Source organism: Anarrhichthys ocellatus, unplaced genomic scaffold (genome assembly GCF_004355925.1).
Source record: "Anarrhichthys ocellatus isolate YVR2014 unplaced genomic scaffold, GSC_Weel_1.0 scaffold22, whole genome shotgun sequence".
NCBI classification, from domain to species: domain Eukaryota; kingdom Metazoa; phylum Chordata; class Actinopteri; order Perciformes; family Anarhichadidae; genus Anarrhichthys; species Anarrhichthys ocellatus.
Window position 1 is genome coordinate 885,836 of NW_022280052.1, and position 27,846 is coordinate 913,681.

Here is a 27,846-nt window from a genome sequence, read left to right on the forward strand (position 1 = left end):
CCCCCCCCCCCCCCCCCCCCCCCCCGGTGACCCTGCCAGATTAGGATGAGCCGTTAAATAACGGACGGATGGACCATACTGCCAGTTAGAATGCCTTAAAGGACTTACCTTTAGATGACACAACTCTTGTGTTTCTATCACTGCTTCCAGGCCTGGAGGTGGAATTCGCCATGCACAGGGGCCGTGGAATCAACCCCCACTGTATCCCTCCCGTGAGCGAGGAAGACGACGACGGCTTCATCGAGGACAACTACATCCCGGCCAGTGAGAGAGCAAGGGCTGAAAGAGCAGCGGAGAACATGGAGGACACGGAGGACACGGAGGAAGAGATGGATGAAATTGAATTTGCCATCACTTAGCGGGACTGTCTCTACACCTCCTCAGCTATGTAAACCCCTGACAAAACTATTCCACTCCCACCTTTTCTTTATTTGTGAGTAAGATTCGTATCGTCTATCACAGAATGGGTGAAAAGGGTTAGGAAAGCATACACATGTTAATAGCAGTGATCAAGAGTGTCATTTTAAGACTTAATGCAAGGTACATTATTAAGTCAGCAGTTCTCCAGGTCCCCCAAAAAATATAAAGATAAGTCATTTTTTCTAATTTGTCAGTACACTGACAGCAGTAACAGTCGCAGTCATAATAATAGTTTTTTTTTGTTGTGATATTTTGTCGTGAATCATCTTTTTTTTTTTTTGTGAAAAGGAGGTCAAGGGGTCGTTTGTAAATATGGACATAAACCAATTATCTTTGTATCTGTTGATCAGTGTTGTATTGGTTGGTTGATTGATTGACATCAAAGATTATGAAAAAGAAATGTGTATGATTTATACAAATAACCACAGTTGTGCTGAATACAAACAGGAGCATTTCACTTTGCATTGCCATCTCCTGTCAGTGACGCATAAGCAAAGGTATAGATAAGTGTATGACATGATTGAAGATCAATTTGGCATTTAGTTGAAAGCCTGTTCAACTGTTCTCACATTGTATAAAGTGCTCTGAGCAGCAACGGAGCGACACAAGGATACTGTGATGCTCTGCAACATGCTGCCCATCGTTCCCTCATAAGTGAGCTTTCAGGCAGATCACTTCATAGCGTTACCACAGAAAAGCTAAATTCATTTGATATCTCTAAAATTGGGTTGTTACAGCATCAGTGTACATTGTGATTTTTTTTGTTTGTGCTAGAAAGTACAACGTGCCGTTTGAAAAAAAAGACACAACTACTGCTACATAAAAAAAGTAGGCTGGCTCAAATATAGTAAAAGCATTAGCCTGCTTGTAACTAGTTACTCTCCACTTGGCTGCTATTTTTGGAATGATAATGATTGGAGCTGTATGCATTCAGTACTTCATGCACACTTCATAGGCCTCACATGGTTTGGTCAGGAAATTGTAAACGGTGTGACCTCAATAAAATCTAGAAACAGTGTCGCCTGGACTCAAGGGTCAAGTATGTTTCAAAATCCGAACAATGGACTCCAAACTTCTGCGGACTAGTTTCTCCACCGTTTGGTGGTGATTGTCTTGGGACTAGAAACCGCACACTCACCTTTCGTTTTAAACTGTACAACACTGATATCAACAACAGTGATGAAGGCTGACACTGTGACTCGAAAAGACGCCTGGAGCGTTTAGGGATCCGCTGAGACATCCAGCTGATAAGAGCGGTTTGACAGCTCTGCGTGAGGCTGACAGGCGAGGCTTCTACCCGGAAACACGAGGAGTCAAGCTCACCTAAACGAGCCACAGCAAAACCGGAACAATAGTGACGCTGCCTTCAAAATAAACGTGCAATATTTGAAATTGTTAGGTATTTGGGGTGTGGATGAATAAATCCATTTTAATCAGCAGTGGCGGACTTTAGCTCAGTACATTTACTCTTGTACTGGGGCTTACTTCTACTCCACTACATGTTAGAGTCGGATTAATAATACAAAATATGATCAACAAATAAATGATTAGTATTATGGATAACGATACGGCTTCATTGATCAATAATCTTAATCCAATAATATATAATCATACTGAAATGGGCCATTCTGCATGATACGGTTTTTTTTTTGTTCTTACTAGAATATTTTGAATACTTTAGTACTTTAACTTCAGTCACATTTTTTGATTTACTTCTGTTGGAGGATTATTTAAATAATAAACCCACCACTTCAGTTTAAACATATTTAGGGGATTATATTCTACAGCTGGATTTTTTAAATGTAGTATTGAGACCCTGTACATAGGTAAAAGTATCCTTCCAAAAAAAAAGTACTCCATTGCAAGTAAGCTCTGTATTATCAGACTTCTCGGAAAAAGTAGACCAGACCTACGTATCAAAATTGGAAGTATTTATGCAGAAGGTTCTGTTATTAGATAATGAGTATAGGCTATTTGATTTTCATAAATGTTGCTCATAACTTGTGTCAAATTTCTAAATGTTAAGGTTGAACTTATTTAACTGCATACTGTTGGGTAGTACATATATATTAATGTATTTTACAGGAGTAATACTATCATATGTTTTGGTTTAACATTTTATTGGGAAATGTAAATAGCCTGTTCTCAAATAGGCGAGTGAATAAAACATAGCCATCAATACTTTGCTCTGTCATGGAGTATTGTAGTTTACTTTAAAAAAAAGTAGCAATAAATGTAAAAAATACAACATTACCAGTAAAAGTACGGGATTCAAATCTTTATTATCTTTATTAATACTAAAAGTATTACTTAAATACAGTGCTTGAGTAAATGTCGGCATCTCAGTTGCTTAATTTACACCATTAGTAATGTTGGGTGAATTAAAATAAAACAATTAAAAAGAAATCCCCTCACTAATCCCCGGAAGTTGCGTGACTGTTACTACAGCTAACTTGATGCTCCGCTCCGGAAAATCAGCGAGTCGAGACCCTAACGACTGAAGAGAGAGAGAGAGAGCGAGAGGAAGGAGGAGGAGGAGGAGGATGGGAGTGAATCTTACCGCTCTTAAATGACCCATATCTGACAGTAGACCTACATATATTATCTCGGCTGGTTCTTGCTCTTGAGGATTTTTTTTTTCTCCACCAAAGATGTCGGCGTCGGCAATATTTATTCTCGACCTGAAGGGAAAGGTAACGTGAAGTTTGTGGCAACTTGTTGTTGGGGGGAAAGTTGACATCTGGGCTGTCAACGCAACACCTGCTGTAAGAGTACGTCAGCATATATTGTGTCCAGAAATCGAAGTACGTGTGTAACTTACTGCTTGTATGTGCGCGCACATGTAGGACAGAGAGCATTCAGGAAGAGAGGCGCAACTGGCCAAACTCGTTTCATCAACGTTGAGTCCAACACAGAGGGCTTGTTTTTGTGCAGCGATGCAGCCTTTATTGTAGCCGATGTGTCCAATTTCAGAGTTTAAAACCTAATACTTTTTACAGCCCAATAGGTTATCCTTTAAAAATGACAGTGGCTTTAATATTAATTTAACATATTGCCAAACTTGTGTCTGGACAGGAGGTTGACATTCACTAGAAATGCATTTTGAGAGACAAACCCATATATTAGGCACTTGTAGACTATGTAGTGCTGAAGCACTGAATGGATTATAGTTACAGTTTTGATAAATCAAAACATTATGCCACCAGCTTTTCAAATAGGAGAATTTGCTAAACCTCATTTAGGGCTGTAACTTACAATAACTAATAACATAGATCAACAACTAATCTGTCGATCATTTTCTTGGTCTTCAAATTGCTTGTTTTGTCCCCAAACAGCAGTCCAACACCCAGAGGTATTCAGTTCACTATAAGAAGCCTACGGATACATTTTGTTACATTTTTGCTTATTAATCATTAATAAGCAAAAATGTAACGAAATGTATCCATCACAATAGTTTAGACGAATCGACTCAGCTTTTATACCATATCTTTTTAGGTTTTGAACTCTTTGTCTGACAAAACAAACAATTTGAAGATGAAACCGTGGACTCATTTTTTAATTCTTTTTGGCATTTATAGCTTTTTTTTTGAGAAAGTAATAGGTAGCATAATTGACAATATAAATGATCCTCCGTTTCATCCCTAATAGTATTAGAAAAATAACATTCTTTAAAATGCATTTGAATTGTTATATAAATATGCTGTGGTTTAGGATTACTTCATCAGGTTTTACAGGTTTTACGTGTATGAAGAAGCCTGATGCCTGACAATACCCACGGGGGAAAAGGATCAGTCCTCATAGCCTGGATGTCTGCTCGTGCAGATTCAATGTTGTCTCTCCCCCTAACTATCTATCTGTGCCCCGGGGCAAGTCAGTAGCTCTTAACCTTCAGTCCTTTCCCTCCCTCTGTCCCGTATAGCTGCTGTAATGCAGTTGCAATCAAAAATCTGAAGAAAATAATTTGAGAGAGGCAATCAACCAAAACCAGTCGTGGTCAGGTAGCCAGGTCACTCCTGTACACACAGTTCCAGACACAGTTGAAAACACACAGCTGCTACAGAAGCTACATTTTCCACCTCTGCCCTTTACCCCCCCCCCCCCCCCCCTCCCCTGAGTTGTGGCTCCTGGGCACTATAGACCGCAGGCTGCTGGCTACATGGACCTGCGAGGTGGACTGAAATGTCAGGCTACTGAAATCAGCATGGCATCATTTGTTCCCAGTGAAGTTTTTGGGTTGTAATGAGAAGCAGCACATTTCATTAGAAGCATACAAGTGTGAGGTTCAACAGTCCCAAAAGAGCTACGGTTCATTTTCTTGTTGTATTTTGAGTGTATTTATTTATCAGGAACAGCGCACGTTCCTCCACATTTTCACCAGTTTCATCACTTTGTTCCTGATTGAAATATCTCAGCAACTTTTTAATAATGGCTTGCTATAACATTTTGTACGGACATTTGTGACTTGACTTTGCTGATTCTTTCATCATCAGGTCAAACGTTTAAATTGTCCAATGGTTTGTTTTTTGGCAAAATACCAGCAAAACAAATGGCATTCCCATCAGTCTTATCAATATTTTATGTTTGGTGTCAATTAGCAAATGTTACATGCTAAGCTACGATGGTGAACATGGTAAACACAACAGATAATGCCTATAGTCCAAACTAGGCATGCAAGACCTTTGCCCTGATTTTCCAGAGAGGAGAATCTGTGTTGGCTGTTCGCTCACAAGTCAGTGCTCGAGCACTGTGTGTGTGTGTGTGTGTGTGTGTGTGTGTGAACTGTTCAGACACGCTTGCTAGTGCATTCGTTTTGTTGAATTGGGCGTCTTGAGCAGCAATGAACCTCTAGCTAAAAAGAGGCACTGTGAGCATGCACAATGTTGAATGGTTGCTATTGATGCACTAACTCAGAGTCATCTTTTTACAGCCTTCAATGTGCCGTTATTTTGTCTACAAGTAAGCTACCGTTAACTCCTGACGGCCATGTCGCTCTAAAATATCAGTATTATTCTGCTCTGTTTTTCTCAGAGGGTTATGGAGTTATGCTTAAAGGTTTGTGCTGTGATTGTTTTCCAAAACGGTTGTTGAGTGATACAGTAGGACAAGTGTTTTAAAGCCACCAATAGTTTTAAGAGAAAACGTTTTGCTGTTGCTTTTGGGAAATTCAAGTACAACAACACAAATGATTCTTCTGGGTTCAACCCGCAATGGATCCCTGCTGTAAGAAAATAAATGCCATTTAAAACAGGGTTACTTAAGTTATACATCATTTCTCTTTTGTGCCATTCTTCAGTGTTCAAGTTTGAAAATGGTATTCATTGTTACCCTCCTCTGCCTTCTTTGTTTCTGTTTTTGCTGCTTATTTCATTACTTTTTTTCTATTAAAACTTTAATCTTCTACTAACCTGTTGTTATGTAAACCCCTTTTTTGTCACATATAATTAGATTTGCAGGAATCAATGTAATGAAGGGATGTAGACGTACTGTTTTTTTGAAAGTATTTGTATGCCAACACATATACCAGACGTGTCTTAACACACTCGCAGTAGAATTTAATGAGACCTGGATTATTAAGCAGCTGCGCTCTGCTCCGGGGCATGAAATATGCTAACTGTTTGTGTGAGGTGCTCTGTTTGATGTGTTCTGCCTCTGCTGAATACACAACGCTATCTGATGTTTTCCTTTCTAAAATGAGTGTAACTGACACACATTCGAAACCAGCTGACAACATGACAATATGTTGACTCCTAAAGGTGGAACACAAGCTATTCTAAATCATCGTTGTGATCGTAGCGAGGCCGTAATTGTCACAGCTTCCTGCCTCATTCAGAATGTATTGTCACTTAGCAAAATAAAGTCAAACACACATCAATATACCGACAGCGAGGAGTTAGAAACAGCGGCAACAATAGTCAATAACAAATGTGTCACTACTTTTCATCATAAACGTATTTGATTTAAAATGACTGGAACACAGTCATGATGTTACTCTGTGTAGGTGGAAACTAGTCTTTTACGAATGATTTCTTCCTACTCATAAGTTTGAAGTTTGTGCAACATCGGGCCTTTGATCTTTGCAACTGATATATTGGTGGCACCAACATGCAGTGTTCCTGTTTTGCTTTTTAACTGCAATGTTCTGTAGGTGCTCATTAAGTGCAGTATGGGCTGTGGATGAGTATTTTGTTGTTTTGAACCATTTGTTTCATTTATCAATGGTGCAACAGTTATTGATTAAACAGACTATCTTAAATCCCTTTAGATAATGTTGCCAAAAGGCCAACAACCAAGCTTTAAATAGAATAAAATACAACCGTATACGCCAGCTGAGGCTGTAAAAATACTTTCACTTTCTGTTTTTGTTCAGCAAAGTTTACATCCAGAACTAGAAAGTCACCTCTGGATACCTTTCTCGGGGTCTTCAGTATTGCAGCTCTTTTTTGATTTGACTACCTCATTCTCTGTCTCTAGTGACCTCTGAACTCTTCACTCTGTGATGTCTGTCTCCTCTCACAGAAGCTGAGCAGTGAACTGTTCATATCCTTTTTTCTCCCCCAGATTACTTTACTCTCCTGGCATTTCCTTTTTTGTATTTCTTATTTCCTCCTGCCTTTGTTATATGTGCCCTAGTGTGACCCCAGTTCAACGTTGAAGACGGGGGGGGGGGGGGCCCGTGTGTGTGTGTGTGTGTGTGTGTGTGTGTTATCTAGATCCCTCAAGCGTATCAGCTTTGATCTCTTTTTTCACTTCACTCTGTGTGTCCGGACTCCAGCAAGACTGCTGACTCATCCTGTTGCATGTGTGTGTGTTTCTATTAAGGTTAGGAAAGTGTGCAGTTGTTTCTCGCGGCTAAATGAAGTGAATCTTCAAGAATATGTCAGAAATGATTTTAAAATGCATTACAGTTGTGCAGGTCTGTGATATAAACATGTAGGCCTATGTTTCTGTCAATTTTGGTAAATGTCTTTTGTAATCACTTGTAACCCATGACTTAACATGACAAAAACATCGTTTTGGAGTTTGTTTGTGTGATCCAAGTGTTTGTTTAGTAAATGTCAGGATTTCGAAAGAGGGCGTCTCTTACAAACTCAGCTGTTTGCATTCAGCCGTTATATATTAAGATCTCTCGTGACACTAGTCTCAAAAGAACAGAAGGTATGCCGTCATGAGAGGCTCTATTTTTAGTATTGGGGAAAGGCTGCATTCATAGACATGTCCATAAGTAATTGACTAGCTAGCTGTATTAAAAGCCCACATCCACCTCTTTATTACAAACAGGTTCTTGCTCTTTTTAGACCGTTGAACGCCATTCTGGAAAATGTAAGGACTCAATAACAAAGAGGAGGATTCAACATACAGACAAGAGAAAGTGGTTGTATGGAAACCCGACATTTTAGTCATTTTAGAATGCTAATATTTGCACTTTTTGACATATTTTTGAAGGCCAACCCCAGAAGTTAGCATCGCACTTGAATGTTTGACAAAAAGACAATGAGACTTAGCCTTTGGATTGTTGGATTATTGCAGAAGAATAGCTCTGTGGTAAACACAAGTTTATGATACTTACTTCCACCTTTCACCTTTTTAAGACATAACATTTTCAAAATTCAGGGGAGGGGTATTTACTGATGATTTTTATACCGTAGCTCAAAACATTGAAATATCTTAAAGCATGTGTTAACCATAGACCTTATTTCAGGCATCTAACAAACCCACTGACTTTGAGACGAGGGAACCGTAAGTGAAACAATGCTGACTAATTTCTGGGTTCTAGGACTCATTCTTGCAGCACTCTATTAGCACTAAAGAAAAAGTACAGCTGAGGCTGATGCAAATGCCGTTAGTTTTGCAGTTATTTGGTCATAAACCAAAATATTGGACTGATTGAAAGTGATGTTTTCACTAAATAGTCCAAAGATCACCAAAGTTATTACAAAATCATCCTGATGGGGACATGAATATATGGACAAAATGTCATGGCAATTCTTTTCAATAATTGTTGACATCTCACTCAAAACCACATGGTGGCATATGAAGGAGCAGTCAGGAGATCACTCAAATCAGTAGGATCCTTCCTCTGGGGACCATGAATGTATGTAGAAAATCTTATGGCAATTGATCCAATAGCTATTGAGATATTTCAGTCTGAACCAGAGTGGTGGACCCACTGGCAGACTGACATTACCATCCATCCATATAGCCATGCTGCTGGTGTGGCCCCTTTGTTTGCCATCATTTCAAACCTGAGAAACCCTAGAGCTTTGCTAAAGTCTGCATTAGCTCCTGTTTCATGTTAGGAAGGTGAGCATTCATAATTCATCATCAGAAATTGGCAACACAGTTTGCACATTTCCTTGTTAGATGAACCTGGAAAGTGGTTAGATGACCTGGAAAGTGGTGCCATTTCCATCCATGAGGTCAGGTTTAGTCAGCCAGTGGCTCTTGAAGCATGTTTAAGCTTGAGCACTCAGGTTTGGTATCTCAGCCAAAAGCTATCAACATTTAATGACTGGGTAGTGTCTCTGTAGCTATATCTTCTGACTCCATATTTTTTGTTCTTTACATTCTGGATCCAGGTGCTAATCTGCCGTAACTACATGGGGAACATGGACATGAATGAGATTGACCACTTCATGCCCATCCTGATGAAGAGAGAAGAGGAGGCTGAGGTGACGCCTCTGGCCACCCACGGTTCCTCACACTTCCTGTGGATCAAACACAGCAACCTTTACTGTATCCATTTTTACAAATGTCTTTCTACTTTAATGTCAGAGCCTTCCCAACAGTCATACTTGTGGAGAAATGAGTAAAAATGTAACAGAGATCCACAGCCTCTAACACCTGAATATTCTCTTCCCTATGCAGCTCCATCAGGTTCAGGTCTGAGCTGCAGGCAGCTTCTCAGCGTCTTGTTTCATCACATCGTGCTTCACAGCCAGTTGAAATATTGAACACAGAGTCACTGTGATGTGTAATGCACTATATATCCTCCTCCCTTAATGTGAGATTGGGCAGTCAAACTTCCTTACACATTATTAATTCAGCTTGATATCGCAGTTGTGAGTAAGTGGTATTCCCAGTGCACTGCATTAGACAATTGAGCTGCTTTACCTCCCTGTGGCCATGTTCTCAATTGCTTTAGACTGTGATTCATTGTGCTAACTTATTACTTAATTGCATTCATCTCCTAACCACCTACAGTATAATAGATGTTTGCTACATACCTCTGTCTTGTAGATGTACAGTTATTTCTTAACAGTCCGTTCTTCAGTGGTGGCGATGACGAAGAAGAATGCAAACGCTTCCCTGGTGTACGCCTTTCTTTATAAAATTGTACAGGTGCGTCTGTTTTCTGAGACTTTAGTCCAAGTTTTTAACTACTGCTACTTGTGTTCACTTCTGTTATCAACCAGCCCAGCCAGTGCAACTAATCCTCTTATTTATTGGCTGTTTCCTCGCTGCATATTATCTATCCGATGCTGTGCCTTTGCTACAGGTTTTTGCTTGTTGAATACAGCGAGCAGATGGCATAAATGTACACTTTCCCTACCAAAACACACTGAAATGTGAATGTGTCCGTAGGTGTTTAAGGAGTACTTTAAGGAGCTTGAGGAGGAGAGTATTCGTGACAACTTTGTGACGGTGTACGAGCTGATGGACGAAGTGATGGACTTTGGTTTCCCTCAGACAACTGACAGCAAGATCCTACAAGAGTAAGAAAACAATAATAATTGCTGTGTCTGCATGTTCATGCCTAATATTAAGAGTGGCTACTCTTAAAAGTGAAACAGTTACTGTACAATCATTCCAAACCACAAAAAAGGTCAACATTTTTACATTTGCAAACTTGAATCAATTATGTTCGTTGACGCTGTGCTCAGGCATTTTTTAGTGTGTACCATTAATCCGGCTGATGAAGGTATGAGGTTAAAGTTTCAAACTCTCAAAGGCTGTACTGCACTAAAGCACTCCAGTCTGATTTTAATGTAACCACATTAACTCAAGTGGTAACTGTGTCATCAATCAGAAAACAAAACATTAAAGTTGTTCAGTGAGATAACAGCAGTGTGTTTCATACTGTAGCTGACCAGCAGAGATGGGAGTGAGAGCACACAATGATTCTGTTTGAAGTGCCATTTGCTTTATTTGCTGTTTATTAAGTACAGCCAGTGACTAAAGCTATAATGAATGGGGGACCTCTATTCAGCAAGTGAAAGTAACTGAATCAACTATATTCCTGGGCTTCACAGGTCTTTGTGTTTATGGTGTACACAGGGTTGATTCGCTTTTTCCGTCCTCTTGGCTCCTCAGAGAGGCATTTGTCTCCAGGGAGAGGCTCAACGTTCCCTTTACAGTACCATGATAACATGGGTTCTGTGTGCACATGATCAGCTTTGCTTCTAATTAATGATGAACTTATATTTGAAACGTTCAAACTTGCACGGTGCATTGTTTCCTATTTTAATGTCACAAATGGGATTTTTTGGTATGTGATTGATGATTCATTTTGTGTGCTGTTTGTGCACCAATGCTTGACTGAGGCTGAGTGTGCGTGTGTGTGTGTGTGTGTGTGTATAGTATGTGTGTTTGTTGTCTGAATCGTGCTGATAATTACCAGGCTCCTATTGGCATTCAGACACAATGACACCGTCAGCTGGACACACTCGAGAGTCTCAGACAGAAAAGCCTTGCTCTTCTCTTCTCCAAGGAGACGCACAAAAGTCATTTCTCTCTTGTGCATACACACGCACACCAACACGCACACACACACACTACACATACACACATTCACTTTGTCTCTCTGTCTGCATGCTGCATGCTGTGTGCATGAGTGGGAGGATGCAAGAGACTGAGCAAGTGAGACTGCAGGGATGCATGTGAATCTGTTCATGTGTGTGTCTTCGTATGAACCTTCATGCATGTGCGTGTGTGTTTGTTGTGATTGCTATTGTTATGCTAATCTGTCAGTTTGCTGCCAACCCCGCTTCCAGATCCTTTCATTAGCATTTCTGAAGAGAATCAGGGAAAAACAGAACAAACACTAAAGCAACAAAACAACCCGACGTCGACCTCAAGCCCACTAGTCGCCGCCTTTTATCTTTCAACACTGTCAGACTTTTCTACGTGTCAACCCTGTAGGTGGGAGGAACTGGGACAGAAAACTAGGGAGAACTATTTGCCTTAATCTGTCAATCAATCTAAAACTTGTTTATCTAGCACTTTTTCCCATAGAAGTTAGATAAGAAACGTACAGTTGGACTGAAAATAAGACATTTGTACACTTCTTGCTCAGCACCAAATAGCGTACAGAGACAGTTAGCGACTAGCTGGTGAACATTGAGCCACAAAAGAGCCAGATATTTCCCTCAAGAGTGAATACTGGCCTGCCATTCATCTGGTGGACACAAACTCAACTCCAAATGAATTATAATTTTGCTCCGTAGCTGCTGGATGTGTAAATAAGCATCTGTTCCTTCCATACCATGCCACTCACCATATCAACTTAAAAGATAAATGATTTGCCAAAGTTGTGTTCACAACTCCTTTGAGCTGCCGACAAGTAACAAAAACAACTTGTTGTTTCAAGTTTAAATAAATATATTGAAAAGAAGAAAACAGAACAATTAGTTATTTGAGCAAAGGAATCAGGTTTCGTCAGTATTTTGAGTACTTTGAACGGTTGAATCAGTATTTTGAGTACTTTGAACGGTTGAATCAGTATTTTGAGTACTTTGAATGGTTGAATCAATGACACAGATGTACAATACTTTTGCAATTTTGTTTACCAGAAGCACAGTGCAACCTCGAAATGAGTCTGGGTTAAGACAGACACATTATTAATACCTTTGCTGTTTGACCCGTGCATAACTTCGTGCAACCCATTTCTCAAATTAGAAACTCCATATGGAACACAGATACCATTCCTGTTGCTGTATTTAGTCTACCGAAAAGAAGGACCTAGCACATACACATTTGGTAAGAATCACAAGCAGCGGTACCACTTTACCCGCCTTGTTGCCGGCAGATCTTTTGGGGGTTTCCACACAGAAACAGCCACAAAAAAAAGATGGTTTATGAAAATGGCATTGTGACTATGTTTGGGCTTCTGCTGGCTTTGCACTTATTTCTACAAGAGAGGAGCGTGAGGACAGCAGCTTTCTGTGGAACATTGGGTCAGTGTGTGATTGACTCAGGGGGAAATGCTCAGGCCTCTAGAGGAGAAGAGAAGGTGAGGGACAACTACAAATAGGAAAGGGGGAAGAGAAGAGGTCAGAAGAAAAGACAAAGGGGTTCGGAGAAAAGGGATTGCCTCGGAGATAACACAGTTTGGATCACTGTCACTGTCGTTTTTATTTGTGTTGGCAGTTTAAAATAGTTGCGCATGTTTTTGTTTTGAGAAAATGATGGAAATCAATGTAAGCAGATCTAAGGCACATGTCTGCGAAACATCTATATCCTGCCCTTTTGTGAATATTAGCCTCATCTTCATAGCAGGTTCACTGTGATCAAGTTAGCACCAAATCAGATTGTTTTTAACAAAAATATCTAAAACACCATTTGTTTTCTTGAATTGCCCACCCAGGTTACTTTACAGATCAGTAGTCATTTGTAGGGTGATTGTTTTTTAGTGAATACCAAATGAAAATATGCACTTTTGTTTTTTTATTGCACAATCCACATTGCCAACATACATAAGTTTGCTCGCCAAACAAACAAACAAAATTGAAGTCTATCATTTATTCAGGATATGTTTTTATACTGTAAGTAAAGTGGTATATTGTAAAAGCATGAAAATAATAAATACCCCAGACATTATAGTGCAGGGAAAATGTGGTGGCATAAATGAGAAGCGAGCTCTGCAGTGGAAACAAGGCCAAGATAAGTGAAAAGTGTCGGGGAGAGGGGGTGGCCTGGTCACATGTTGTTTAAGTACAGCTCCCTCCTATTCATGATGTCGCCCTGGACACAGCCAGAGCACATTAAGAGACAACCTACAGTACCGAGCACATTAAGAGACAACCTACAGTACAGGAGACAACCTACAGTACAGACCACATTAAGAGACAACCTACAGTACAGGAGACAACCTACAGTACAGACCACATTAAGAGACAACCTACAGTACTGTGCACATTAAGAGACAACCTACAGTCCATCAGCAATGGATCAAATAAATGCATGTAATGTGAAACAGAAGGGAGGGGGACTCCCACTAATGTTCCAATGTTAGAAGCATTCAAACCTATTAAAGCTGTTCTGGCATCTCCTTGTGGCTCAAACCTCTTTAAGACACTTGATGCTGGACTTTAATTTACTCAAGCAACACTTGATAGTTTAGTATCATGTAACAAATGCATGTAAGTCATATTATCTGTGGCTTTAGTCACAACGGGTTCATGCAGATCTCCATTTTCCAATTGCATCCACGATTAATCTTCTTACATACATGAATACCAACCTTCTTTAATTTACTCACACTAGACATGGTAATTTATTTTAAGTGATGAGGTGTGATTAATACAAAATAATGGTGTGTTGTAATTTCCTGTTTATTTATCTTCAAAATCTTGAGATATTTCTCCAAAACTTGAGATTCTGTCTCTCTCTGAAGCATCTTGATGAGGACTATGCCCTCATGGGTATGCAGGGGTTTCACTCAGCAGGATAAAAACAGTTTGACGCCAGTAAAACAACTTTTCTCTGCCTTTGTCTCTTTCAGGTACATCACCCAGCAGGGTCATAAATTGGAAATCGGAGCTCCTCGACCTCCAGCCACCGTCACTAATGCTGTGTCCTGGCGGTCAGAGGGCATCAAGTACAGGAAGAACGAAGTGTTCATGGACGTCATTGAGTCAGTAAATCTACTGGTGAGGACAATCTTTGCTACGTCAATATCATACTTTTTCCAGAAAATAGAAATTGACTCAGCAAAGAGACAGACAGTTACAGACATCTTAGACATTTATTTTGTACTTAATGCATCATCTCTTTTCACCATATCACTAATGTTTACTTAAAAGATGATATTTTACAATGTAATAATATTACAGTATTATATTACTATAATATGAATGATTATTATTTAATGAGGAACTCTTTTCTTTTACTGGAATATACAATACAATGAATAAGATCACAAGAAGCAAAACAAAACAGATACTGTAGATAGACATATCAACTCTTTAATAGATATGACTTACCCATCATCATATTGACTCCAGTATCAGTTCTACATTCTTCATCCATGATCATCCACTGTTTTGATCCGTCATTCGAAATTATGTATTTTCTTAAAAAAGTCAAAGTGCTTCCTTGAAGCCAAGTGGGGTTCGTCCGTGTCTTTGTCAAAGCCCTGGCATGTTTTGACTCCTCCAAACAGTCTCTTTCCTTGAATTGAATTGCTAAGTAAAGAGTCTCTGATATCAACAACGTGCGGTGTTTACGTCTCTGCATTGTGTGCAGTGAGGAGGGACTTATACAGCAGCATATTTCAAAGGTTTGAAGACAATGTAAGCAGGCGAAGTACATCAGTCAGAATTAATTCCTCAAAAAGGGATTTTATTATACAACATTTTCAACTTTTGATAAAGTCTCAACTTACTTATAATGTTGTAACTGCTGTAAAATGATTTGACTTTGTACAACTGTAGTAAAATGCCCCTATACACGCTCAATGTAATAATAATCATTTGGTAGAAAAGTAAACATTATATTAAATACCACTTCCTTTTCTGTGATCGGGGACTTTTTAAAAAGGTTTTCAGTTCTTCATCCCCTTTCACATCAACACCTCGCTTACATTTCTCAAGCTGCAAGAGGACACCTTTTCAGTCTTGTCCCTCAGTCTGTTTGTATGTACTGAATGGCTGCTCCGGATCCGTATCACATCAGTATTTAAACAAAGCAGCTTTAGGAGCATTTTAAACAACAGTGAACTCTTGTTTAAAGTCATGCCTTTCTCTTCTGTCTACAGGTGAACGCCAATGGCAGCGTCCTGCGGAGTGAAATAGTGGGCACTGTCAAGCTCAAAGTAGTCCTCTCGGGGATGCCTGAACTCAGACTGGGCCTCAACGACAAAGTGCTGTTTGAAATAACAGGCAGTAAGTAATAGCGAGTCATGCTCAGTGTCATACATGTCTTATATGAAATGAGGACGTAATAGAGTCACAAAGACAGTGAAGTTCACTTGAATCCCAGAGAGGGCAAAAAAGGTTAGCGTGGATCATTTTGTTATATCTTAGAATACTTCCCACGTACCGCCCGGTGTACATGTTCCCAAGGTGTGGAATCACTGACTTAGGTAATGCAAAGCACACAACAGTTTCGTTTGATGATATAACTCTAATGCTTCTTGAAAAAATACTGTGTTGTATAGTTTTAATGTTGTTGTATGCGTAAATGTACAGCATCAGGCAGCGGCCAATTTTATCTCATTATCCGACGTCCCTTTCTTTCTGTTCCACTTTGTAAATTGCTATTGGTACACTTCACATGCTGAGCTGACAGCTGACAGACTGTTACGCACGAGTGACATAGAGGAATATTTTGATATTTTATTCATCTCAAGCTGCCAAAATTTGACATTATTAACAGAGGACTTGTAAACTGTCAACAGGGGAAGTTTTATTGCATTTTAAATGAAACATATTTTACCCTTGATATAAATTTGCTTCACAAATCTGCTCGAGTAATGCTGAAACGCCAAAATGTAATTATAAATGTACTACTGGTTGATGGTGGAGCACTTGCCTTGAACTCCCCCTCAGACTTCCACTTTCACCTCCTCTTTCTGTCGAAAGCCAGCACTCTTGCAAATCTCTCTCGGCTTAGCTTTCATCCTTCCTCATCTCCCTCTCCTCCTACTTTCCCAATTTTTCCAATAACGTCTCCCACTGCTACGTCTCCCCTTGTCTATTCCTGCACCCCCTCCCCCCTTCTCCCTCTCATCTCCCTCTTTTCATCACTGTCTAGCCTCTTTGCCTCTCAGTAAATCCTCACCCCAGGCTACAGCCCTGCAGATGAAAGGTGAGGGTCTGTGGATATCCTGTATATGGCAGCACACAACCCCCCCCCCCCCCACTGTGTTTTGCAGTCTGGGAAATAACATTTCTTTAGAAAAGATGATCACAAATAACGATCAAACAAACACACTGACAGATACAGCAACAAACACACTCATGCTGAATGTTTATACAAATGTTAAAGTATGCTTTGCCCTCTCATCCTCAACAGTTATTTTTTAAATATCATTTTGCAGTCATTTGGCATTTATTATGTTTGCCTCATCTGCACATTTTATCACAGCTGGATGCTTCCAAAATGTGAGAAAAACTATAAGTCATTTAACACTGCCCTCTGCTGGAAAAAGTCCAGAATCGTCACTAGAAACTTCATACAAGTTGCATTCATAATGACAAAGTCCACAAAAAGCCACTTTTTAGACATCAATCAGTTTAGACAAACACTCTGGACTTTTCACTAAAATATCTGATCATTTATAACATTTGAGTGTCTACACCTGGTCACATGTCCCTGAAATGAATGCATATTATTCATCAGAGGTATTGTATGTTTGTTTGATGTGTTTGCTTTTAGGATTATTTTTTTCCTTAAGATGTTCATGTTTAATTAATCTGCTGATTACATCCCAATTTTAATGTGCTGAGAAAAAAATGCCCAAGGTGACATCTTCTAATGACTAAATGCAGATTATTTCCGTTATAGTATTGTTTCCTGTCTTCACATTTGAGAAAGTGGAACCAAGAAATATTTAGCATGTTTGCTGAACAGATGACATAAATGATTAATCGACAACCAAAAGGAGTTGTAGATTATTTTTCGTTTCAGAAAATAATCCACCAATCGCTACGTATCCTGTGCCCTCAACCTTTAAATGCTAAGAAGCCTGTGTTAACCTGTCTCTCTGTCCGCTGGGTCCAGTGATATTACAGCACTGTATGATGCTTTGGACAGAAACATTTTCCACATGCCATTGTGAAACTGTTCCCTGTGTTCCTTGTGTCACTTTTTATACTGTGCTACAGCAGACAGAAAACAGATTAGGTTCCTCTTGTCTGCTGCTGTATATTAAAGCAGCCTTAAAGGTGAACCACAGGGGACACTGCTGCATCTTCAATCCCCACCTGGCATGTACGCAAACGTACATACACAAACACACACACCTGTCTTTTTTTCCAGCGCCTGAGGTCCTGGCAGTGACAGAGAATGTCCCATACGACCTTTCTTTCCTGTCGTGTTTATACCGCTGCATGCAGGTGTGCGTGTTACTGACATAAAAACAAACCGAATTAGAGAGACAGAAAATGCGCTAAAGGGCTTTCCTGCTTTGCTTGTCCAGGAGTGTTGTACTCTCCCTAGACCTGACCTCAGCCAGTCCCCTCTCAAGCATGAGGAAATATCACACATCCCTACACACACACTCACACACACATGCAAACACACACCAAAGCAAAATCAATAGAGAAACAAGGAAGAAAATATGCATAAACCTATGCACGTACACACACTCGAGAGAGAGAAAGAGGACAATGAACAGGGAAGCTGCATACATAAGTACACGTGCACACATATCTTCTTTCCCGGCAGTGCTGGTCCAGGGTTGCATTCAGAGCAGGTGAGGCAGGCTTTAAGCTCGCTGTTGAATGGGGGATTTGGTTGAAGGCCCACAGGCCCACAGTCATTACAGCAGTTTTCCACCACTCAGCACCCTCCATTAACCACAGAGGAGGAGGCTTTCTCCAGCAGACTACAAATGCCACCATTAAGGAGGTCGCACTTTTTAAATGCCCATTGCAGCAGCGCTGCACTCTTGCTTCATCCTTGGGAGGAATTGTCTGGTAAAGTTAAATTCTCTAGCCGACACAATCTGCTGATTTTTGTCTACAGCAGCCTCTGTCGTACTCCTACATAGTTTTAGAAATGTAAGATAAAAGGTGAGCGCTGCTTAATTGGTCACTGGTAACCATATTCATAACTATACTCACTATGCTGTTTTTATTAGTCAATTAACAGAAAATGAGTCAAATGCTAATTTTATAATCAATTAATAATTTGTTGTTGATCCAGCAAAAATGCCAGATATGTGGCAATCTGTGTCGGGCAGGTTTTAAACCCCTCACCTGACAAATGGTTGTGCATTTAAGCAGTCGTATTACTAATGATATAGTGGGGAAAACAATGTGACATCTCATAAAGACTTCACTGTAGGCGTATTTCACAAAATAAGACCACAATAAACGACCTGCTTTAGTGTAGTAGGCGGATTTATTACATAAACAGTAAATCAGTAATGAACAAACAACACACAGCTATGTTTTTTTTTATTATAGAATATTTATTTACTGTGTTGTATGTGTGTTATTGCAGGTGTGGATGTGTTTGTGAGACAGCTAAATGGGCTTCAGTACAGGAGAAGATGATCGCAGCAGGTTGAAGGCACACAGACTGTGTGATGGTGTGTGTATGTGTTTGAATGTAGCAGCTGAATAACTGTTCAGAGGGGGACAAGGAAAGGGCAGAGCACACACTGTGTGTGTGTGTGTGTGTGTGTGTGTGTGTGTGTGTGTGTGTGTGTGTGTGTGAGTGAGAGAGAGAGACTAAGTGAATGTTTGTCAATCATCATTACCTTGACCTTGATTTCCCCAAGGCCGCTTGGAAGGCTCTCAATCTTTGTGTGTGCTTTTGTGCGTGTATTGTTTGTGTGTGTGTCAGGAGAGAAGAGTAAGACTGTGGAGCTGGAGGATGTGAAGTTCCATCAGTGTGTCCGTCTGTCACGCTTCGAGAACGACCGCACCATCTCTTTCATCCCCCCCGACGGCGAGAGCGAGCTCATGTCCTACCGCCTCAACACCACAGTAAGTAGGACACAAACAAACTGCTCTCTATAACACACACTCACACTCACACACCACCTGCATACCACTAACACCAAGAGCACACTTCATATTTGTCTCGCACTAAAGTTTAAACACAGATACCATCACAACCTAGAAAGGTAATTCTTTTCCGCATCTTCCTCGTACAAAACATATTAGACTTTTATATTCTTCATTATTGATCAATGTTATTGTTGTACTGCAAAGTGTTTAGCCTCAGTAAATATCTTCACTCTTTTATGACCAAATTTGAAAGACTATTAAGTTTGAGTGCTTGTGTAAAATGCCACGTTACTACAACAGTTAATATGTTTCAAGATAAGTTGCGGTTCAGCTTGTCTGCTAAGCCGCATGTTGCCAATCATCCTGACATGCTGTTCAATGAACCAGAGGATACTTGAGGGGGGCTGCTGTGCCTGAAATCTATGTGATCTATCCAGCTGAGCAGCGATTGTCTCCCTTGTACAAACACAATCTCTCTCTCTCTCTCTCTCTCTCTCTCTCTCTCTCTCTCTCTCTCTCTCCTGTCCACCGTGTCACCGGTGATGTGTGTTGTCGTGATACACTTTAGCTCTCCGACCTTGTCCACTCACTCTCTCTCTCTCTCTCTCTGACAGGTGAAGCCTCTCATATGGATCGAGAGCATGATTGAGAAGTTCTCTCACAGCCGTGTGGAGATCAAGGTGAAGGTAAGGATGAGTGACACACAAACATTAAGACACATACAGAGCCCCACAACTTTATCCACTCATCTAGCCCCTTCACTGAAACTCGTTTAGTATTTACGACACATACTTCACGGGTGGATTGACGCATACCATCTGTTTTAGGCAGTGACGGCCATACAGACTCAAATTAACAAGCCGCAGGGTGCATAATCACCAAGACCTCCTTGCTCGTTTTTTTAAAAAAAAATTTTTTATTGTAAAGGCCTCAGATGACATTTGAACTCTGTCCTCTTTCACCTTCTACAGGCTCGGAGTCAGTTTAAGAGCCGGTCCACTGCCAACAATGTGTCCATTCTGGTGCCAGTGCCCAGTGATGCCGACTCACCCAAGTTCAAGACCAGCACAGGCACCGCCAAGTGGGTGCCCGAGAAGAGCGTGGTGCTGTGGAACATCAAGTCTTTCCCTGTTAGTGTAACAACTATCACAGTTCATAACCTAAAATGCATTAAGTACATGTTGATTTTTTATGACGGTTCTATCTTATTCAACCACTGTAAGGTTTTAAAGGCAACGTCAATATGATAAAAAGTAACAAATTACATTTACTTGAGCACCATACAATTTTCAGGTACTACTTTACTTTCCATTTTCTGCTATTTATATTTGTACTTCACTACAATTCAGCGGCACATATTGCACTTTTCGTTCAACATCTATTTGATAAACTAAGTTAAAAGTCCCCTCTCCGGAACAGACTAATAATAGAAAATATTATTGGTCCATGGGGGGTTTTCACAAGCTTCTCTGGCAGTATATAAAGTAAATAACATAAGCTTCACCTTTACCAGCTGCAACATTAAAGTGATGCACACATTAATGCATCAATAATTATAAACCCTATGTTCTGATGATGATACTTTTACAAATTTTGAATGCAGGACTTTTACTTGTAACGGAGTGTTTCTACACTGTGGTATTGCTACTTTTACTGAAGTGACATATCGGAGTACTTCTTCCACCACTGATGATACCTCATATCTACATGAGCTTTAATCAGTCCCAGTGACAGAAAAATAAGTTGTGTCTTCACTCTGAGTATTAGACAGCAGCCATTCATCGAATTATGATCAGCCTCCCCACACACAAAAAACACACACACGCTCACATCTTATCTCTCCGTCTTCTGCTCTTCCTGTCACGTTTTTGGTATCAGTCTCTGCTGTCACCAAAAGCATAAAAGAAAAGAGAATTTTCCTCCTTTTATCTGTCAAGTTCTGATATCTTCTCAGTAATTCATTACACCTTCAGTCTGTCAAGGAGGGTTAAGAATTGTCATTACTGGTGACGTATTGCATAAGAGACTGAAAAACAGACTCCTCCACAGTCCACCAGCTTTCAGCTCCGTCCAGCTATTTAAAACCCCAATCCACAAATAAGTATATGAACATATAACATACAATATTTGACTAAAATAAAAAAGCGATTATAACTGGGTTGTTTGCTTTTGTTGCCAGATTACTATCAAACTAAATAGATAAGACCCACACAGATTCGTTTTTGAGTGTTGGACTCAATTTTTTCAAGACTATAACTTTGATGTTTGTTTATTTACTCGTACATTGTAAATGTTATAGAGAAAATGTGACTTGAAGCCAAATTTTCAGGGGCTTTCAAGTCAATATGAAAACTGATTTGCAGCAAGTAAAACCAAAGTACAGACTAACAGACTACATGCTTGGATGATGTGTTAAACAATTGCTGGTATGAAGAATGTCAGATGGTGAATATAAATCTCATTCACCTCGATCGATATTACATGAGAGTTGTGCCACGTGGCCACGAATATAAAGTATAAACAACCTTGTATTAATTAACGTCAAATACTTGTTTGTGAACTCTGAATTTTCAATTAACGGCTTCGTAACTTTTCCTCTTTTCTATTTTCTCATGTCTAGGGTGGAAAGGAGTACACGATGCGGGCGCACTTTGGGCTGCCCAGTGTGGACAGTGATGATTTGGAAGCAAAGAGACCAATCACAGTTGACTTTGAGATCCCCTATTTCACGGTGTCTGGGATTCAGGTTGTAATCTTTATTAACAACCATACACTAGCTTTTCTTCTTTGTCAAATGTATAATATATATATATATATATATATATATATATATATATATATATATGATCCCCACCTGAGAATAACAAGCTTAAGGTGCTTCGTGATTTAAATGTTGCACTGTCCTGGGAAAAACATGTATCCCTGAAACAAAACCTTTCATCAAGTAAGAAAAGCAGAACGCTTTTCAGTAAACAGCGTTTCTGTTGATCTACTGGGTTTTAAACGGTTTATTTGGCTTTAGAAGTACGATCATTTTGCTGAAACGTTTAGGGAACAATTTATCTTTCAAATTGTCTGAAAAATTAAAAATCACCAAATTCAGAGATACATGGTTTTCAATGGACAGGGGTAATTTACACCTGCTATAAGTGGGCTGTCATGAACACACTGAAGCATACAGCCTATAGACACATGTGTATATATATATATTTTGGTGTGTATGAATGAATGAAATAACTATATTTGACTTGTCTGTGTTCCCTAGGTACGTTACCTTAAGATCATAGAGAAGAGCGGTTACCAGGCATTACCATGGGTGCGCTACATCACACAAAGTGGAGGTAAAAATACACACACTAAAATATACTCACACACCCATAACACCCCCACCCCCCCCAGATACACACACACACACACACACTACCGATTATGATACTTCAACTCACTAAATAAGCAACAATCAAAGCTAAAAAGTACTCAAGTAGTCCGCCTCATCAGGACTGTGAGTTTGGTTTGAGCCGATTTGCTTGAAAGTGGCATCAAATTTTAAAACCAAAGCAGTTGTACAGAGAAGTTATTACTATCGGATGATAATAGATATGATATATTAAACAGAATGTCAATAACAAATATCAAGTGCCCACATTGTGTTGGAATTATGGACCCCCTTTTTTGCTGTTTCGTGAAATTGGAGTCCAAACCCAAGGTCAACCTGAGATTAGATGAGGTTTTCCTTGCGAGGAGGCATCAGGATCAGTCTTTCTGCATCACTATTCAGTGTGTGGCCTAGGAGTGAACCTAGCTGTGTAACATCCATCATATCCATTACCTGGCTCTATCACCATGAGCCATGACCTCAGGGCCATAGAATGACACCACACAGGAGGCCAAGGATTGAAACCTTACAAGCCTGCTAGCTTATGGCGTAAAATTCTTTGGTTCTTACTTGCCCGAATTTGAACAGGGCTACTGTACAGCTGGGAGAATGCAGTCAAGTTGTACCAAAGCTCCTGGGAACAGTAGATTCAGTTGCTGACCTGGGAATGAACCTTTCGGCATATTTCAAAGGGCATGAGACATCGTTCAGTGTTTGTGAGATTTGAACTTTTGTCACCCAACTCACTAACTTGAGATTTTACCGAGAAGAAAATGTTGAAATATGTTGAAGAAGCTACATCTCTTCCTTAAAGGCATGCTTGATTTTGGACAGATCACACATAATTGCATATTTCCACATTATAGCCACAATATATTGATGAGACTGCAGCAAAGTCCTCCTTACTAGCTCACTAGTTTCAATGGGTGGCAAATGGAAATGATATGGAGATGGGAGCCCAATACCTACGCCCGACAAATGAACCTGACTGTATAACATCCGTCATATCCATTACCTGGATGTGTCGGGTACGAGTCGGGGGCTGCCGGAGGTTGAATGATGCCACAAAGTGCCATGATGCTCCCAGGGTGGCACTCAGTGGATGCTATCGCCTTGCTGTAACATCAGCAAGGAAGCAAAAAAAGAGAGAGAGATAGAAAAGAGGAAGGTAGGAGTGAGAGAAAGAAGAGTGATAAAGTCGGGGGGACTGGAGAGAATGCTATCGCCTTTCTCTTATTGTTACCATCAGCAACATGGGGAGAGAGGTGGAGAGAAGACGGGGCTGATCACATTTCACTCGGCACTACTTGCAGACACACTGTCACTGATTAAACAATTCCTTGATACTGTAGACTGACTGCTGACTTATTAATGAGTGATGAACAGGCATTTAGCAGCCGTACTGTACAGCAGTAAGTGACTACTTCACAAATATCAGACTGCCAGTGGTCAGAATAGGATCGGGCAGCATCACACTGCTGCTGGATCTTTGATACTGGCATGTCGGTGTTTTCAAGCATCAATGTGTATGAAAATGTTTTCTGTACAACATGCAATTGGGGATTGGGGATACATTAATAATACAATTTCAAACAGTAACTAATAATGATGGTTCCTCCCCAAAACGAACACACAATGGTCTAATATATCATGTAGCATTGACATTTGCCTTTATTGTAACTAAAGGTGTCTACTTCGAACCATGAAAAATAGACCGCCATCAAAAGTACACAAAAATATGTGGACGGGGTGACCACATACTTTTGGCCATGTATTGTTGTTAATTATTAGACAGTACTGATACAAATATGCATATCTCTGATTTTGCCAATTTAGGATTGATGTATAACTAATATTCATAATAATAGATGTGAGTTTTAGAAATGATCGGTCAAAGTCTGAAACGGCAGAGAATTAAATATCCAAGACAGGAACGTGGTAGATATCGGGATTGTGATTTAGTAGAGTTCCACTACAGATAGTTTGTGTAAATCTTGTTTAGGGATTTAATGGGGCTCATTGGCAGTAATGTAATGTGCAGGAGTGATAAGAGGAGGAAAGCTGCGTTAATGCTCTGCTGTTACATTTGTTGGCAGATTATCAGCTCCGGACAAAGTAAAGGGCACAGATGCTGCTAGACGAATGGATATTGTCTCTCTCTGTCTGTCTTCCTCTCTCTCCTCCTCTGTTTCTCTGGCTCCCCGTCTGCAATGGACAGCAGAGGTCAAGCGCAGGACGACACATGTAATTGTTTCCTGCTCTGAACGGAAACCAGACATCATCCCTTCCTCTAAGACATGCTCAACTCAGATGGGAAAGGCTGTTGCATCACCTTTGACCTGTGACTTTTTTAAGGGCTCCTCAGGACTCCAGCAAAACGTTTTAATATATTAATAATGAACTAATAACTTTGTGACGCCGCTTGGTTCTGGCAAGTTCTCCTTTCTTCGCTTTTCATGTGATATTCTCCGAGGTTAATTTAGAGCTAAATTCTGGAGGGAAATACATTTTGAAGCATGTTTTGCGCATTTTGAAATATTACGAAATATACGATTTGAAGAATTATCTTTTTTGGGTGCTTGGCTTCTCCACTGAGATGTGTAGCTTTTTACTGTATAACATGCAAACCAAAAGATTGTGTCGTGCCAACATACAGTAACTGTGATGGGTCATTGTCAATTCTTTATTGCTCAAAGGAAGAGCAGATGGGGGATTTTTCTGAATCAAAAGTGTGCCATGCACTCTGTCAGGTTTTATTCTTTTCTGTAGGGATTGTTTTTGCCACATCAGCATTAGCATCTTTAACTGCAAGGGTTTTTACTCCTCATATGTTTTGTCCTTAATAACCGCTTTATGATCCATACACAGTACATTTGACTCTGTTGTTAATCTGCCTCCCTCTCAAAGACATATGTTTTGTAGGAACCTTTATATTATATATTCATTGCCTTAAAAATTGCCTATGTATCATCAGCTTTAGTGCTGTGAACACAATCCCCAGTGCACTGAAACTAGCACCAGCATCCAGATTAATGATTAATAAGACACAATATTGTCAGAAGCGTTGGCAGTGTAACATAATACCGTCAACGTGCTCTCATGGGGCCTGTAACCTTGTCCTTGTGCTCGAAATCAGCTTGCAGCTTCGAGGCAGAGACCGAAGGAATGGGCCCGGTGCAGAATTGTTTGTCATATTTCTATCTATTGTTTGTAATGTTCTAGTAAGTCCCCTGTGGATGTTTGAAGGGCAAAACAAGGGGTTGATGAGAGGGGGGCCGTACAAAGGTAGAATAACCTGCAGGGATTCTGAGAGTATTGACAATATCTTAAACTAATTGTTTTTCCACAACTCTTTTTTTTTTTTTTATATATGTTGACCTCTGAAGGCCCATACACTTCTTCAAAGCAGTTTGTGTTGTGATTTACTTTGTCTGTTGTGCATGCATTGCACCATATCAGTTCAGCTGCTCTGCCACCAGCAAAGAAGAGAGTTCTGTGTCGATTTATAGCATTTCTGCTGTGAAGCACAAAACAATCGTTGTGCTATTGTCTTATCTTATTATATTATCATTATCTTGTGTGGGGACATTTTTCTGACACCAATGAGGATTGTTAATAAGTGTGTGTTCTCATGTGTTTTCATTAATTGATCAACTACTATTTGTCGATAGGAAGCAAAGGGATATATTTGGAAATAAACTTTTTTTCTATGTTGTTTTGGAATACTATTGTTTTTTTTTTTTTGTTTGTAAGAGTCATTTTGGTATGTAGTTATAGACTGTTTCACCAAATGATGATGGATAAATAATATGATGAACTGCTTCTCTGAAATGTAGCATATCAACAATTTGACTTAAGACGGATCTGCTTTGCGCTGTCTATAAATATTTAACCCCATCTCATATACAGGGAGTTTGACTAAAAACAATACATTTCAGATTTAACATAATTAAACGGGGTTTTTTTTAAAGTTGAGGAGCTCTAAAGCAGTTTTGATGCATTGAAGTGGAATGCAGGTATACTCTGAAATTTGGGGGGAAAGTTGAATTAGTTTGCTGAGCTTTGCATAAAGACTGGAAACTGGTCTTTAAACTGGTAGCTTGATTCTTTCCAAAGATAACAAAATCCATTCCACAATTAGGAAAGATATAGCTATAGGTGAGTCAAACGGTCATACCGGTGCAGATCAGATCACTTAAACAACATACTTTGATGTATAGGGTTGGAAATGTTCTTCAAAAACCTTTTTTGTTATATTTGTTGAAATTATCCCGATAGCGATCAATAAATCAAATGCCCTCACAAAAGAAGAAAAACATTTTGTATGACTTTCAAGAAGGTGGTTGAAGGAATAACAAGTCCACCACCGGTTACGTTGATCTGAGTATGCACGGCTGCGTATGAACAGGAACATTAGTGGAATATTCAATTTCATTAGCCATGTAAAGAGCTTAGTAGAAATATAGTTTTCAGAACATAGGCAAATATTTTGTGCATGTTAACATGTTGTCGACACCAGCTTTAAGTCAACAGGAAAGTTTATGAATTTACCAAAACAATACCTTTAGCAGATCGATGACAACAAAAACCAAAACTGCGCTTTAACACGTGAAAGCATTGGAAATGCCAAAATATGTCATAAGTATACTGTAATGCAAGTAGAAATATATACATTTGGAATCATTAACTTGTACTACGTTGTAGCAGACACATTTTGTCTGGTTTAAATTGTTTGTGTTTTCACCGCCCGGCAGAAAAGCTCTCTCCTCCCACTCAGTCCTCTCCTCAGTAGAGCTGCCTCCCTCTTCGCTCTGCTCACCTCTTATTGCTGTCATGCATGGATACACAACCTGCCACTGCTACTTTATACTGTGGGTCAAAAGGCAGATTTGTGTAAGGATTACAGTATTTCTACGCGTGTTGTAAAAAAGCAGCATGAACCTTGCTTTTGTCTGTGTTAGTGTTAGTGTTAGAGAGAGAGAGAGAGAGAGAGAGAGAGAGAGTGGTGCTAGTCCATACCAGCCCCACCAGGCCGCTGCCTTGTGCATTGTGCCTTCAGTTTGCTGTCCGTCATCACTCCAACAATGTTTAACTGTGTGACCCCTTTTGTCTCAAGGCAATAGGCTGTGCGTATGTGGAGACAGATAAAGA

General features: G+C 39.9%; 2 protein-coding genes across 2 annotated transcripts in view; both read left to right on the forward strand.

Annotated features, from left to right (window-relative positions):
• cunh1orf210 (chromosome unknown C1orf210 homolog) overlaps positions 1-1,440 on the forward strand; it is a 7,018-nt gene extending 5,578 nt beyond the window's left edge. The window contains exon 4 of the mRNA XM_031859319.1: positions 151-1,440. Coding sequence (XP_031715179.1) covers positions 151-359 — 209 coding nt within the window. The 3' untranslated portion in view covers positions 360-1,440. The remainder of the gene's footprint in view (positions 1-150) is intronic.
• A 1,479-nt stretch (positions 1,441-2,919) lies between these two features.
• On the forward strand, positions 2,920-26,410 carry ap1m3 (adaptor related protein complex 1 subunit mu 3). Its single transcript, XM_031859469.1, has 12 exons — positions 2,920-3,113; positions 8,997-9,153; positions 9,692-9,759; positions 10,003-10,133; positions 14,141-14,288; positions 15,395-15,521; positions 19,153-19,295; positions 19,934-20,005; positions 20,291-20,449; positions 21,940-22,065; positions 22,585-22,660; positions 24,792-26,410. The coding sequence occupies exons 1-12, from the start codon at positions 3,072-3,074 to the stop codon at positions 24,812-24,814; spliced, it is 1,272 nt and encodes a 423-aa protein (XP_031715329.1). The 5' UTR covers positions 2,920-3,071; the 3' UTR covers positions 24,815-26,410.
• The last annotated feature ends 1,436 nt before the right edge of the window (positions 26,411-27,846 follow it).

What these genes read in the sequence shown, in the direction of transcription:
- ap1m3 (XM_031859469.1), top strand. Translation starts at nt 3,072, where the DNA reads ATGTCGGCGTCGGCAATATTTATTCTCGACCTGAAGGGAAAG. An exon ending in GACAGCAAGATCCTACAAGA is followed by an intron (nt 10,134 to 14,140) that starts GTAAGAAAACAA and finishes TGTCTCTTTCAG; the next exon opens with GTACATCACCCAGCAGGGTC. An exon ending in TCACGGTGTCTGGGATTCAG is followed by an intron (nt 22,066 to 22,584) that starts GTTGTAATCTTT and finishes TGTGTTCCCTAG; the next exon opens with GTACGTTACCTTAAGATCAT.